The 15,752-nt window shown below is 40.4% G+C and overlaps 1 protein-coding gene across 3 annotated transcripts in view; it reads right to left on the bottom strand.

Annotated features, from left to right (window-relative positions):
* SCAF4 (SR-related CTD associated factor 4) overlaps positions 1-10,935 on the bottom strand; it is a 48,669-nt gene extending 37,734 nt beyond the window's left edge. For all 3 annotated transcript variants that reach the window (XM_067299304.1, XM_067299317.1, XM_067299312.1), the window contains exon 1: positions 10,642-10,935. In XM_067299304.1, the coding sequence (XP_067155405.1) occupies positions 10,642-10,671 (30 nt within the window). In that variant the 5' untranslated portion in view covers positions 10,672-10,935. The remainder of the gene's footprint in view (positions 1-10,641) is intronic.
* Between the last annotated feature and the right edge of the window lie 4,817 nt (positions 10,936-15,752).

The raw sequence follows: 15,752 nt of genomic DNA, 5'->3' as shown, positions 1-15,752 counted from the left end.
GAGTTTTGAACAGAAATGTCCAGTTTTGAAGAAATGTCCAGACATTTCTAAGAAAACACCATCAGAGCTGGTAAAACACCCACGTGGGCACAGAAAGGGGAGGAAACAGAGCACTAGCCTCTCAAGTCCCCAGCACCAATGAAACGGGGCAATGTCCTCGCTGCACTTGGCTTCATGTAGCAGCATTTTAAGACAATAGGGGAATGGGAGATTTTTTTTTGGTGGGGGGTTGCTTTTAAACAGCAGCCCTACAGCCAGGCACTCATAAGCATGCACACGCATACACAGGAAGAAACTAAAATCCCATATACATTTCACCACTTTCCAGACTAGTCTGCTTCCTCTGGGCCTACAGTGAATTCTATACATCCCATAACCTGCTGTGATAATCTCACATCGTAAAATAACTAATTGCAAAAATTATACCATATGCCACATTATGTTTTCATTTTGCAGCGTGCATGCTTTTATTCTACTGTCTGTAAAACTGGAAGCACAATCCACTTTGGCTTGACAGGACTGTTTTCTCCAATCTTATTTCCCATCTTCCAAGTAGAAAGAGAAGCCGTACCTTTCCACTACCGCTTTTTAACTCCTCCTTCCATCTTACAACTCCACTTACTGATTCAGTGCTCCAGTAGTTTAAATATTATTTTGTGTTCTTCCCATAAACTTAACAGCTACTTAGCTATTGCTTACTAAAGGCAGAACGCTTAGATTGTCATGATTTGTGTAATCCAAAAAGCACAGAGATCTTCAGTATTTCCTATATTTACAAAATCTTTTGTACCTTAAAATTTTCCCAACAAATTATAGAAAAATTGTTTTGCATTACATCATTTGATTTTACTCTTCACAATAAAATACAGAAAAAATAGAGCCCCTGAATACTAGCCAAAAATGTGATAAATAACTTAGCCTAAAGTAAAATAAGAGAATAAAAGTATTTTCCTTTGATGGTGTAATAGAAAGTAAGATGCCAATCAAAACTAATCTCTTATTTTTCTATTAATTTAAAGTTCCAAGATAGTTCTGAAGTAGCCAACTTGCACAGGTTTATCCCCGTCTCAGTTAAGGAAAAAAAAAAAAACAGAGTAAATATGTTTATGCACAGGATGACAAAAATACAGCCAACTACTTAAAGGCAGGTAAAGTGATAACAGAACTTTCAGCGAACCAAAACAAAAGCTTTATACGAATAAAACATAAAAAGTAAGGAAAAAGATATTTACTTTCTTAATTACTGTCTTAATTCACTTTCTTAAATCTCCTGTTCCAGGAGATATGAATGAAAAAAGTCTGTCCTTTGAGACAGTGGTAGCCAGATATCCTGGTCAATACCAACATGAAGTCAAGACCATGACCTCTCATTACTAATCTCCACAAAAGGCAAGCTCCACTGCCAGAATGCTTGATTTTTAAAGCCATTCAAGCCATTATACACCCTACAGGCTAACATACCCGCTCACTCAGAAATCATGGTATGGCCAAGTAAAATCTGTCAGATGAAAGATGAAAGGAGAAGAAAAGTGTTCATGACGTGACTCATTAAAAAAATAATTTTAATTTTGAATTGTATTTCTTTAGATTAAGTGCAAAGAACCATGATGAACAAAGTCAATGCTAACATTAAAACTGGAAAATCTGTTTAAGAGGTAATGACAGACAGAAAAAAAGAAGAAGTTAACAAACCAACAGAAGGCCTGAAAAATGAGATGGATCAGGGAAAGAATGGGCCAGCATTACATGAAAGACACCACATTCTTTCCATTGCACACCAAGAAGCACCTGGCCCTGTAGAAAAAGGAGCTGGTCCCATACCGCAAGAACAAAGGCGGCAGTGTCAAGGTAGAGCTTCAGCATTTGAACTTCAGGAACACAACTGAAAAGAACCAGGAATCTGGGAGAACTCGTAACTGGACAGAAGATGGTAAAAAAAGTGCCTGAAAAGAAGGCATCCCAAGAATGATGTAACAACAGGGGAATAAAAGAACCCAAGGAGCAACAAACTGCCAGAGGGCGGGAAGAAGGGAATTCAGCTAGATGCACCGAAGTAGCAAGTGAGGATGCAATAAACAATATGGTAGCTTGGAGAAGCCATTAATTAAAGAACACGAGAGGCTGGAACGGAGGCTAATAAGCCACAAATAAACAAGAGCTTTGGAAGAAGAGGACTGAGCAGATCATTGTAAATTGCTCCTTTGCTGTTACAGACAGCACTCTGGACAACAGCAACAAAAACACAGTAAAAGCAATGAGGTCAGTACATGCAGATATTTCCAGGGAGTAAAGCTCAGAATGAGCTATCGCTAAAACACGCATCAAACCAAAATGCAAATACATTTGGAATATCTATATTTATACATATATAGATATATTCTGCCCTCTCATCACACACAACCCTATTGCTATTTTCTGGAATAGCACAACAACAAAAAAAAAAAATCAAAAACTTGTCTTTTTAAATTTTCATAAGCTTTTTAGAATAGCAAATAACTATTTTAAAGATGACTTTTATTTAATTTTCAGTATCATGGTTACAGGTGTAAAAAACGTCTTAAAGAAGAAAAAGGCAAATCTAAAAATTTAACAATCTTAGTAGTTCCTCATGAAATTTCAGCATCAGATTGGAGAATTTTTCAGTAAGACTACCTCTATGTATTTCACATCTGCATATATTCACCTAGACTTGTGTCCTCTTTCATGTACATACATTTCCCAAATCAATATATGCAAAAAAAGCCTATTTTCAGAAGTGTCCTTTCAATAATACTGAAAGATATCTGATTTATCAAAGGGCATCAGAACCAGCTAAAGAAGCAAAGTAGATGCAAAAAGCTACACTTTACCTAAAAAAATTTTGAAAGATGTAGCAAAGGCAACAATAACTTGCAGCTTGAGAACTTTTTCAACCTACTTCTTCACAGGGAAAGGAGTCTTTCCCTGGAATGCTCTGCCCTGTAAAGCTTGCCCTGCTAGGAAACGACTTCTCTCTACCACCACGTTCTTACTGACCATAACTGGATGTCTGGAAAAAACAAACAGCTTCACAGTTGCTCCCTACCGCCCTTCCCCACCTAGGGACACCACTGGTTAATGAAATAAGTGAAGGTGGATCCAAACTCCTATTTCTGCTGTCTACTGCCCCCCAAACCACTCCTTTACCAATAAACACTACCCTAGCTATCAAGTTAAGACACTGAGAAAAAGTGGGGTTCAGCACTGAGCAACAAAAGAAAGCCCTGTTTACTAGGATGGGGAGCACAGTAGGGCAAGAGAGAGCAGGGGAAAAGAGATGAAGTGAAATAGCCTTTGTAAGTAAGGACTAACTAACCTAAGGACTATTCAAGACTTGCTTCTTTATTCAGTTCTGATAATTTCAGTATTTTAAAAAGAATTCTCTCCTGTTGTCTATGTGGATCCTTTCATACACTAGGGAAAAATAATGTAGAAAAACTAGTAAAAAGGTTTAGCCACAAAATGTTATGAAAAGGAACCTTTACTATTTTAGGTACAACAGTCTTAGATGTTCAAAGTAATATGAAAAAATGCACTTCTACTTTACACAAGCTCTAGCATAGCATACAATTTCAATTTAAGAACTTTGAAACACATTTCTGGAACCTCCCTCCTTATATATGAAAGCCTATGTAATGCGGCAGCACTGGGGGAACACCATGTCTTTAAAAAGGAATCTCTTCTTTGTCACTGCTGTATCAACCTATGTACAGCAAAAAAAGAGAAAGTACAAAGCTGCCTACTAAACTCAAGCCACAATACAAAACAATGATTCAAGACTATTCCTGCATACTTTTGGCAGCAATATGGAAGCAGAGAACAAAAAAATTTATAACGCCAAAAACCTCAGAAGTGGAAGAATCACCCGCTCATTTTCAGGCTTAATAACTTCACAACAAAGAGGAGCCACTTTTTAAATCTTACCGGATAGCATCAGGAACACTAACTGTATTGCCTGCTATTCTGAGAGCAAGCTAGTAAGTGCTCCCAAATTAAAACTCAAAGTAAAGTGCAGAAGTACCGTAGAGAGCAAGTGGCAGGAGATGAAGTAAGAGAACAGGTTTTCCACCTCAAACTGTAGAACCTGTCCAAATTCATATTCAAGCCCCAGGTAAGGTATTCTGGGAGGGGTGGGCAGCAGGAGAAGGAATGGGATGATAACCTTCAGTCTTCCCAGAAGCAAACTTTTCGTTTTGCCATTCTGTAGTTTACTCCTTTAGAGAGTCTATTTTACATAGAAGCATGAGAACCATGGGGTTTTGAAGCAAAGGGCAGAACGGCTATTTTCCTTCTACCCACAGCCTTGCCTTAGAACCCTAAGGAGACAGCATGTCGGGGCACAGCATGCTTAGAAACAAGAGCAAGGCGAAATGTGGGAATCCTGTCAGCTTCTTTTTGTTACGGACATCATTACAGGAAAATCAAAACCAGGCAGTGATAGGTGCAGGCCCCCGGAGAGGGAATGAGGCACCAGGGAAAAAATATAAGACACGAGGTCAGGGAAAAATCCAGCTCTAGCACTTTCCAAGCCTATAACTACTTGGAAAGAAGTGAAACAGTATCACCCAGGAATAAGCCTCTAGGGCAGAAGAGAAAAGACCAGGGGTCTTGCTGTGTCTTAAGTATGATCTTAGGTCACTTACCTGTTTTCAGTATGAAATAACATAGTAGGAAAGGTAAAAAGGGAAAATAAAACTACCTTTTAAGTCCTGAAGCGACTTCCCTAGTTTTGCTCTTCTGCTGAAGTCTCTTTGCAATAAAGATGCATCTTTGTTTACAAATAAAGATGCACAGCTCAGTTTTATATACTTATAATATCCACAGAAAAGAGGGAGCACAGACGCATGATCTACTGAAAGAAATCTAGTGTTTAGTGATTAGTTGATATCAAACAGGCCATTGTTACAATACTCTCATTCAACCTGTCTTCTCCAACTTTCACAGAGTAGTCGAACAAGCCCTCAATAACTTTAACAAGTTTAACGTGTCCAAGAACATTTCTCTAAGCAGGCTTTACACACACAGATGGCACAGTCAGTACTCTGGGTCACTACCTGGAGTCAGTATTCATTCATTATTTTTGGAATATATTTTATTTATGCATTTAAAAATCACCCAAGGCAGCCAAACTACAAGTCACCCATACATAATTAATTGTAGCTACTTGTTCACGTACTTAAAGAAAAAGAAGGATGATAGATGTGACTAACAAGTACACATATCATACTATTTTGTTAACAAAGCACCATTACTATTAATGCAAAATCAGATCTTTAAAAGGTCAGAGGTTTTAAAAAATACACATGGCTACAGAGACAATCTATTAGTTGGATATATTTTCCCTCCCCTATAAAACCCATTAATTACTTTCCTCTTCAGGTCTCCATTCTTCCTTAAGCTTCTAAGAAAAGGAGAAAGGTAATGATGTCTACCAAACTTCTGTCGCTCAGCTACGTCCCAGAGGATCAATGTAAGTTTTAAACTCTTGAATGAGCTGTGAAGCATATCAAATATAAGGAGCTGCTGAAGGTAAGAGACTATCATAAAATTCATGGCTGTCAGGCTACATTCTTTGCAAAATAAAGTAAGATTTAAATTTGACCAGATATGAACTCCAGGCAATCAAGCAAAATAATACTTCATCCGCTAAGCTATTTCTATTGCCTAAAAAGACTATTCACAAAATCAGAATCACTGGGGAGAAACATCTTTACAAAAACACTCAAATAAAAATGGTAGCATAACTTTTTGAAACTTATCTGCCTCTTAGGATCAATGTATTTATTTCTATGCTCAAAAGTCTTGTATGTTTTCTGAAAAGCTGTTCATCTCATTTCTTCTCCTACCAAGAGTCTCTAATAAGACATCGCAACTTTCCACATTTCTGGAAACAGTTTTGCTAGCCCAGAAGAAAAAGACAGAGCTCTTTCAGGATCATAGTGATGCTGCTCTTTCAGTTACTGCAAAGAGGTCATAAAAGCAAACAAAGCAACTTCCTTCACAAAAGAAGTGCACATTACTTCTGCAATGATTTCAGTCTTGGGCACAGAGTAAATAAGAGACTAAATTCCATATAAAACTCTAATGGCATTCTCTCATCCTTCCCCCTCTACACCATCCAAATAACATTTGAACTGCTGCTTAAGCACTCTCCCAGGATATGTAGGAGGCAGCAATCACTTAAAAATACACCCTACTGCACCTACTGGAATATGGGAAATGTTTTAGGCAGCAGTAACAGGTAGCAGCTTTCACTGTTTTCCAAAGGAGACAAAGGGTGCCAGAACACACAGAAGATGGTGATGGTTAGTCTTTCCTCCAACCACAAATATTGGTAGTTGTGTCCTTGCTGCTTTGCCAGAGGAAAACTAAGGGGGATTCACAAGTTTCAGTAAACTGCTGGAGAACTACTGTGAAGGATATCCTGCCAAACTCTATTTATAGGACTTGGGGTGAGGTGGGGGAAGAACAGGGAGCAACAGAGAATAAAGATTACCCGTGTTTCAATTATCAAAGTTAAAACCTGTGAATGCTACTTTCTCCAAAGGAGATAAAGCTTGCTGGCAACAACAGAATGAAAAAGAAAAGGATTGGGGGAGGGAAAGGAGATTATAATAGAGCATGCAAACTACAAAATGAACTCTACCATTAGCATAAGACTGCTATACTAGATCAAAATACAATTGCCTGGTTTACTGAATATGGAAAAATAGTAAAGGAACAAGCTGCAGTTGTAACTTGAAAGAAATATCCCAAAAATATCTACTCTGTGAACTAGGGACACTGAAGGGGGATATCACCGTTTTAGCAGTACAGAGCACTTATTACCTACCTGAGACACACAGTTAAATGAATATACTGCATTACTCAATACAAATATAAAATTACAACAGAGTAAAGTTGGCTTTATTCTACTTCCAGTAGGAAGAAGTGCATGGAAATCTCTATTTCTGGTATCTAACTTTTATAACTAGTAAGCTATCTCTCAAGTTTTCCAAACTAAAGAAAATGAAACACATATCCCCTAAATTAAAACATGGCAAGGGTTACAAATTCTACAAACCACAGCAAATGTGTTTTTTTTAAAGCTTGTTTTTTTGAAAACATATCTAAGTTTTGCACCATTATCAAGTTACCTTTTGTGATTTACTTACACCGTACTATTAATATGACAAACCATATACACCAAACAATGCATGAATTCCAACTAATTCTTCCAGGACAGAGTTTAAACTAGTTTTCTCAGGGAAAAAGATACCATTTTATATAACTGTCAAGTCCCACCTATTCACTTGGTAGTATTTGCTTAGACTGCAACTGGACTTAAAAAAAAAAAAAAAAAAGGCAAAAAACACCAAAAACGACCCCAAAACGACCCCAAAACCAAAAAAACAAACAAAAACAATACCAAACACATACTTACTTCTCTAGAAAAACGAAAACTTTAAAGAGACAAATTAACCAGTAAACTTACTTTCAAAATACAGATACAGAGGAAGGATTAAGGGTATGGGCAACACAATCAAACATGATCAAATTACGCAACCCGTGTAAGTCACCACCCACCAGCAGTGCCAAAGGAATTGACTCTAAGTGTTCTTCCCTAGCTTACCACAATTGCCAAGTGCAACACGTTAGCTCAAACCTCTATATTTAAGTTTTACCTCACAATTCAGATGGGCAGTTAAGATCACATAGTTATCACAATTATCTGACAAGCAGAAACTTGTTACTTCACTGCAACGTAATCATAAGCCGTCAGAAGCCTATAACCCAAAGGACAGAAATTGAACTTCTGAGTGAAACTGGAACCTAAGGCAACCAAAACTATTAATGATTTGTACTGAACTGGGTGAACAATTTCAATCAAAACAACTTGCATAAATGTAATGCTGCTGGTGCTTTTCTCTTCCTCCCTAAGCTTTCTTTTTCTGAAAAGAGGATACCAATCTAATAGATTGGAGGATGTCTAATTTACAGCAGTGATTTGAACTTGGGTCTCCCCCCATTCAAGAAATCACTGTAATCAAGTAGCTCAATAGATCCCAAATGATCATACAACTACCTAATGCAATGAATAGCATCTCCTCTCACATGTAGACTGGCAAAGAGCTAGCAGCCTCTCCTTCTACACAAGAAGGGGCAGTAAAGCTGGAAACAGATCACCTCTAGCATACATAGGAAGTCCAGCGCAAAATTCATGGTTGCTTCAGTTAAAGTTGTCATTATAAAACCACAATTCTCTTTCTACAATGGTATTGTATAATGGTGCTATTTTGGCCAGTAAGTTCAGGAATTCTTGACCCACAGCGTATTTTGGGATAACCTTGATCTTCTTTGTTGAAGCTATTCTATTATCAATAAAATAATTAACTACTCAGTGAAGCAGAGACTGGTATACCTCTGTAGTCCCTACAACCTCTACGCAGGAGAAAACGAGAGAAGACGGCTGATTCCTCTGCCCACCTCACTACAGTTCTTCTCATACACTCACTTTCCCATCATTCTGTGAATAACACTGAGACCCTTTGCCAAACAGCTCTTTGACTTTTTCCACTTTCATTGAGAAAGACCAGAAATTTAACAATATTTGACTGTAAATTTTCCCCTCATCAAAGAAGTCTGAGATGTTTGAAACTTTAGTATGTATCGTTTCGCGTGCACAGCTTTAGACAACAAACACTGGGAAGTTCAGAGGGCAATTTAAGAACTAGACTTTATGTCATTATCTAATATCATATACATACCTACGATCAACACAGAAATTACACAAAAGACCCAAAACATGAATTTATGAACATGCTAACTTTATGCATAAATAGTCCTATGGAACTACCCATATGTACAAATGAATGCACAGAAGAGATTTTAGCAAGTACAGTTTTCTTCCTCATAACTGGTGTTCAAATGAAATTCCATGTTTTAATACCATGTTTCAGCATACGGTTATCAGAATTTCACACACTATTTCTGACTGTGTCAGACAAAAGCATCAGGTTTTTACCATGTCTGAGGAAGATATAAGAGTTAAAACATGCCTTTTTCTAAAACTGTGGCTAGACTTAGGATACCAAGACACACTGTTGTTGGTCTAAAGTCACATATACTTTAACAACTGGGTCAGCAAAAAAATATTTTTTGTTGTATGAAAAACACTAAGCACCGTCCGTACAATTAAGTCTTATCAGGGAGCAACATGTTGAAATGAATGAAGTGGAAGCAATCACCTGCCAGAACTTCTATTTAGTCAGGTAAGAATATATTTGTCCTCTGTTTTTAGGAAAATTGAAAATGCAGTGCACATGCCATTCAACTCTAATGTACTCAGGAAGGATGCTTTGTACCCTTACATGTACTGGTTCAAAGCAGCATAACACACACCCGTAAAAGGGACAAATAAAAAAAGTAAATGAGAAGAGTTTGCTACCTACATTTCACTTTGTACTTTTACAATTTAGTTAAGGATGAGTAGATTTTCAGTTGTGCTGGTTGTGATCCTCTAGCGCAACTGACAAGCAGTTGCAGGGAGTGAACTTTACACAGTATGACTTCGTCACATGAGAGTAGTCTGCCATTTTTCCTGTTTCTGTTCAGCAAACACGCACAGCAACCTAACCTTCAAAATGCATTAAACATTCTGGAATAGGTTCTATTTTAGCTTTAACTGATTACCTGCAATGACAATGTGCATGTTCTATAGTCCAGTAATGATCTGCAAAAGTCAAATTACCAGCCTGAAGCGGGGCTGTATCTAATCCAAGAATCATTTTAAATTATGTGATAAAAACTTTAGAAAGTACAGATTAGAGTATTTTGTCATATAATACGAAAAAATATTCATTGTCTGCTCTGTCTCGAATTCTGACTGGGTGTCCATGGTACCACAAACATCATCAGAACACGGGGACCTTCCACGTAACACAGAAGGAGGCCGAATGCCCTCCACTTTCCCACTTCCCTAGTGTTGGGATAGATCCCCTAGCCCCATCCCCAGCCGTCGTTGCTACACCGAGCTACAAGGGCCCTCGCAGATTTCCCTCTCTCTATTCAACCTCTAGCCTATCCTATTTGCTGTCCGTTCACATGGCAGGTCTCTCGCCAAACCACTGCTAGGAAATAAAGTGCCTCGCGCTCCCGAAACGCCGCTCCCCCCCCCCCCCCCTTATCAAGGCGCACGTAGTGGAAACGCCTTGCAACTCTGTCACTCTCGAGCGGGGCGAGGAGCAAAGCGGTGCGCGCGTGTGCGGCGGGGAGGCGGCGAGGATCCCCTCAGCCCTCTCCCCCTCCCCCTCCCCGGCCCGTGCGTTGAAGCGTCGCTCGGGAAGCGCTTCAGGCCGCGGCAACTCCAGCGCGGGCAGCCCCGACCCTCCTCGCCTCCATCTTACTCAGGAGACCCGACCTTCCCCCCCCGCCGCCCCCTCGGGCCGCGAGGAGGAGGAGGAGGCCTCCGGCCGGGCGCTGCCCGCCGCAGGCCTCCGGCCGGGCCCGCGCGCCCCAGAGCCGGAAGCGGCGCGCGGGGACGGGGACGGGGGGAAAGGGGGCGATGGCGGCTCGCCTGACCCCCGCCGCGCCCCGCTGCGCTGCGCCCCGCCGCGTTCCCCTCCCCCGCTCCCCGGCTCCCACCTCCTGGTTGAAGGCGTTCACGGCCTCCATGTTGGCGGCGGCTGATGCGGGCGTCCGCGCGGGGGAGGGAAGGAGGGGAGGGGAGGAGGGGCGGCTCGGTCCCGCTCAGGGGCTCCGCGCGGACATGTCCGTTTGGCGGCGGCGGCGGGGCTCGCGCTCTCCCCTCTCCCTCGCTCGCTCGCTCCGTGCAGCGTCTCGCTGGCAGGGCCCCGGCACAGACCGTCTCTCCCAGCGGGATGGCGGAGCCCACGCCGCGCACAGCACCCTGGGATTGTGCAGGCCTCCCGGCCCCGCGCCACCCACAGGAGAGAACGCGGAGGGGAGGGGAAGGGGGGGAGGAGAGGGAGGGAGCGCGCGCGGCGCGGCAAAGGCACCACGTGACCGCCGGGCCAGGCTCCCGCCCGGGCCCCCGCCATGTCAGCACCGGCCCCGCCCCCGGGGAGGGGAAATGGCGGGGGGATAAATCCTTCTCGTCGTCGCTCTGCCGGCCTTCGCTCCCAGCTGTTGCTGCCGCCGCCGCTGCTGCAGCCACAGCTGCGGCAGCGGCCTCAGGCAGGCCGGCCGGGCCCTCTCCCGTGGTGCGGGGTCGCTGCTGTGCTTGCCCTTACGCAATTGCCCGTTTTTTAACGGCTGTAAAACGTGTGTGGCAGGCCGCGGCAGGCGCCTGCCGGGCAGAGCTGCGGTGGCCTCACGGACTGGCCTCAGGCCGTGCGTTACAGCCTGGCACGAGGTCTGTGCCCGTGTTGCGCTACGTGCCTTAAATATCGTAAATCTGGACAAAACGCAAAGGCCGTTCTTGGAGATGAGCCTTTTGTGCTGGTGAAGAGATGGTTAATCCGATGTGATAGACCGTTTCTGTAGCTGCCTTCATACTAAAAATGGGAACTAACATTATTAACCTAACATTGCATGCATCCTGCAAAATGTAGTTTCGGGGACATTAATTGACTGTGGCATCTCTTAAAGGGCACGTTTGTCAAGCACATCATCAAGTGCTATAGCAACGTATTAGTATCCATGTCCAATGATAGCAATCTGAGGTTTGCGTAGTGCTGTGTGATATGGTGTGTTTTAAATGATAGTGTTTAACCCATAATTTAATCATTTGACTCTAGTCCAGAACATCGGCCGGGGAGTGAACTAGAGGACGGGGCTCAGAGTGCTGCACAAATCTCGCAGAAAGCATGTTTGGCTTTATTTATGTTGTCCAGTTAGACTGTGGCTGCTTTTTAATAGAACTGTTAATCAAGCGCAAGTTACCTTCAAGAGTCCCCTCTCCCCTCCATCAATATAAGGCAGTTCCAACAATTACTCACGTTTAAACATCGATAAAACTCAAGAAAGTTAATGGAGGGGCAAGACCTCTTGTTCTAATTGGATTACAAAAATATATAGAGAAGATTTTTTTTGTATGACTAGCTAATATTCAGAAGACACTTTAAAACAGGTTATGAAGGCAAATGGAAGTTTGTCCAAATGTCACCCATTTTTCTAGATTGGACTTCACCAACTCCCACCCCCACACACCCACAGAAAACACTTTCCAACTCGCACAGTTATTCTTTAAAGAAAGCCTCCAAATTGGATAGGAAAGGAAAAGAAAGATAATACTGTACTTGTAGTGTCAGTGTTTGTGATGCTGCTTATGATTTTGCCAGTTTCAACATGACAAATTACTTCATATGTGACTTTCATGTATGGGAGAACTGGATTACTTGGTGAGAGCTTGAAAATTGTGAATTGTCTCCGTCCAGGTCTCTCCGCAGCTAGAAGGTGGAGAAGTAAGAAAGATTTCTTTCGAAGGCTTTGAGTTGAGGAGAGAGAAGGAGTGAACTTCCTACACTGGCAAGTTATTCTCAAATTTGAAACCTAGACACTAAGTGGTGACAGCTCTTTCTGTAATGCTGGGTGTCAGACATTAAACTCCTTTCAGTATATACTTGATGATACAAGTGCAGCTCTCTCAACACAACACTATAGCTTATACAGAGTACAGAAAAACAAAAGCTTCCTAGGAAAGGAAAGGCTGTCAGTGATCCTGGAAATGCACATTAAATTTGAAAATTCTTTCACATATTAAAACCTCTTGAACTGCTTATATTATGTATTTGCCTTTTACAGGGTGTCACTGCAGAGTCTAGCAGTGGTTCCTCTGAAAGCTCTGCATGTAAATACTTTTGAGTTTCCTCATTACTATTTATGTTAGCTATTGTTTTGTTATGAATCGTCTTACAAAAGCATCTACTTTTGTAGCAAGTTTGTAAAAATGCTTTGTGAATAATAAGATTTTATGTAAACTGCAGGAAGAAATAGTTTAGGCATACCCTAGTGTGTTTAAAACTTGTATAATACAAGCACTGATAATTGCAATGGCTTGGTGCTCAATGGGCTAGCTGTGTTAGTGCTTACCTTGCTGTGGTAAGTAAGCTCCATACTCATTCCACTACCAAGCTCAAATCTGGAGTGGTTGTGCCTGTGCTATAGTATGGTCCCTGTTCTGCTTGCAGTATAAGCAAATCCTTAGTGTCAGTAGAATTATCCCTGGCAACTTTTGTTCGTTGAGAATGAAATTCTGGTTCCTTGGGGGCTGAATATATTTTCTTTCAGCGTTTGGGGGTGTGGAAGGGTGAAGCGGGTTAATCACTCAGGTTTTAGACTAAGTCTTGGTTTTACTAGGCTGTGCTTATGCCCTTCAGAGCAGACCTGCCTCAGCAAGATCATATGCTCAGCAATTTTAAAATAAAATTTCCTGTTGTTTATATCATACTATGGCTGCCTATGGTGAGAAAGGAGACAATTGTATAATTTATTAATAAAAAGCATGTTCTCTTGATTATGTTTTTGTCAAATTTACACTTGTCAATACTTGAGCTCATGGCAGGTTTGTTATTTAAAATCTGCTTTTATAACAACATTAGGCGTTATACAAATATCTGAAATATGGTACCTAGCATTGCATGTCATATATTTGTCCAATATAAATACAGTCCTTGCCCTGAAGATCATGCATGACTAATAGAGCATTTCATATTGTTTGTATACGTATGTTCTATATGTTTTTAAAATTGTATATTTTTATGTAATATATACAGCAATATGTTATATTTACAACATTATTCATAATAACATTTTTCATGTTATCCCTTACGTCTTACATTTAACATTTTTGCTTCTTGTTGGTGCATGGATTTAATTTATTTAGTTATGTTCAGTTTACCTACTTTTGTTTCTGACAGGCAATTAATAGGTATGCAAATGTATGGAAATTGCCATTCAGAACATCAATTACGGTTATGTGATGTAATGATTCTTTGGCACATGTATTTCATCAGCTGGTGCAGAGCCTTATTCAAGCTTGCTGAGAGCTGAAATATTTTTGCCTTCAGTATAGTCCTTGTCATGCTATACTTAATGAAATGCAAGTTTCACTAAATTTTAGTTAGCTAGAGCATTGACAGATATATCATTATGTAAAATTCTTACTTAATATTTTGTTACAGTAACATTAAGTCTTGATCTTTGAAACTATTAAGAACTGTAAATTTTGCTCAGTCTCCTAAATTATTATTAGCATTGTGCATCATTATTGACTAAGAAAATGACTGAGAATAATCATCCATAAAAACGTCATATTCCCTGTTCTTTGATTCTCTATGTCTGCCTTTGAATGTTTTCTGTGATGACTCATTTGATAAGTTATCACTTAAGGCTTTGTAATCCATTATCACTCTTTAATTTACTGGCATAATTTATGGGGCAACTCTTCTTGGCTAGAATTTCCTGAAATCCCATATTCTACAATAAGTATCAAAATCAGTTTTCGTGTATTGTTTACTACATTGCTATAGTAAATTTATTCTTTATTAACGTAATACCGTGTGTGTTTACCTTGATTATTTATCAATATTTGCAGTGTGATTGGCATTCTAGGTAGATGTACCTCATATCATAGAGAAGGCTTCCCTTATTTGTTCTCTGTAAATGTTGCACCAAGTACAAGCCACACTAAAATCAGACCCTTGAAATCAGTAGGTCTTTGAGAGAAAGGTATGTCAGTCTCTTGCTGTTTATCTCTGCTCTTGCAGGATTAGACCCTTTGGCCTGGCACTGAGATTCTGCACTTGAGAGCTGAGTTAACATGATGCTCATTAATGCTGATCTGTTCTTTTACTGTTTGTAAGCTCAAGTACTTCTGACAGACAGGCTGTATTGGAACTGTGTTTGAAGGCCTTTTGGAAACTTCATAGTGCAAGGAGCGTTTTCCTGCCCGCTTAGTGGAGTGAATCAGTGTGCATAAGCCATGCCTATGCTCTAGACAGCAGTAGCTTTCAATTTGATTTTAAGTCCCACCATAAGTATGCAGGCATAAAGTTCTGGGTTCTAATTCATAAAGCTGTGTAAAGTTTGACAGCTGGTCATGTTAGAGATTGTCTCTTTTCCTTTGCACTGTTGCAGTGAAATGAAATAAGGTGTTTTTGCAGACAGTTCTATGATGCAGACAGCCAGATCTATGATGTCTGAACGTGAGATGCGCTCGTTGTGGGACTTTCTCTTGTATTCTCACTGAATATTGAGATTTGAGCCTCGTGTAAAACACTTCTTTCTGGCCAGGCATTATTTTTGTTGAGGCAAGTTGAAACAGCAGGAATTTAGGAATGTGTGCTTTGTCTGTTATGAGCATTTTGATTTTTATGATCTGCCATGATTCTACTACGATGGACTTAATTTATTTAGTATTTCAAAATGTTTTTTAAAGTGCTGCTGAGACAATAAATACCTAAAACTGCTTTTAATGGATATCAAATCATTTAAGGTGTGGCTTGTCTATATCCGATGCTTAATGTAACCATTTATTTTAATATTTTGCAGACAAGATGAAACCTCAGCTTTTGTTTAACAAAATGTCTTGGACAACCCTATGGAAACTGGACTACCTTCCTGCCCACCAGTGAAGTTATTAGCTAAAATCCCATACCTTCCATGGCTCTTGAATGTTACCTTGAATGTTTACAGAGATTACAACTTACACAGAGAAGGTGGCAATAAGGAGCTCACTTTGCAAGATCTTTGTACAACTCCTTATCTAGTAAATGGAATTTTTGCACATGAAA

This window comes from Apteryx mantelli, chromosome 1 (genome assembly GCF_036417845.1).
Source record: "Apteryx mantelli isolate bAptMan1 chromosome 1, bAptMan1.hap1, whole genome shotgun sequence".
In the NCBI taxonomy this organism is placed as follows: domain Eukaryota; kingdom Metazoa; phylum Chordata; class Aves; order Apterygiformes; family Apterygidae; genus Apteryx; species Apteryx mantelli.
Note: the sequence above shows the minus strand (reverse complement) of the source record. Positions and strands in the feature narration are given on the sequence as shown.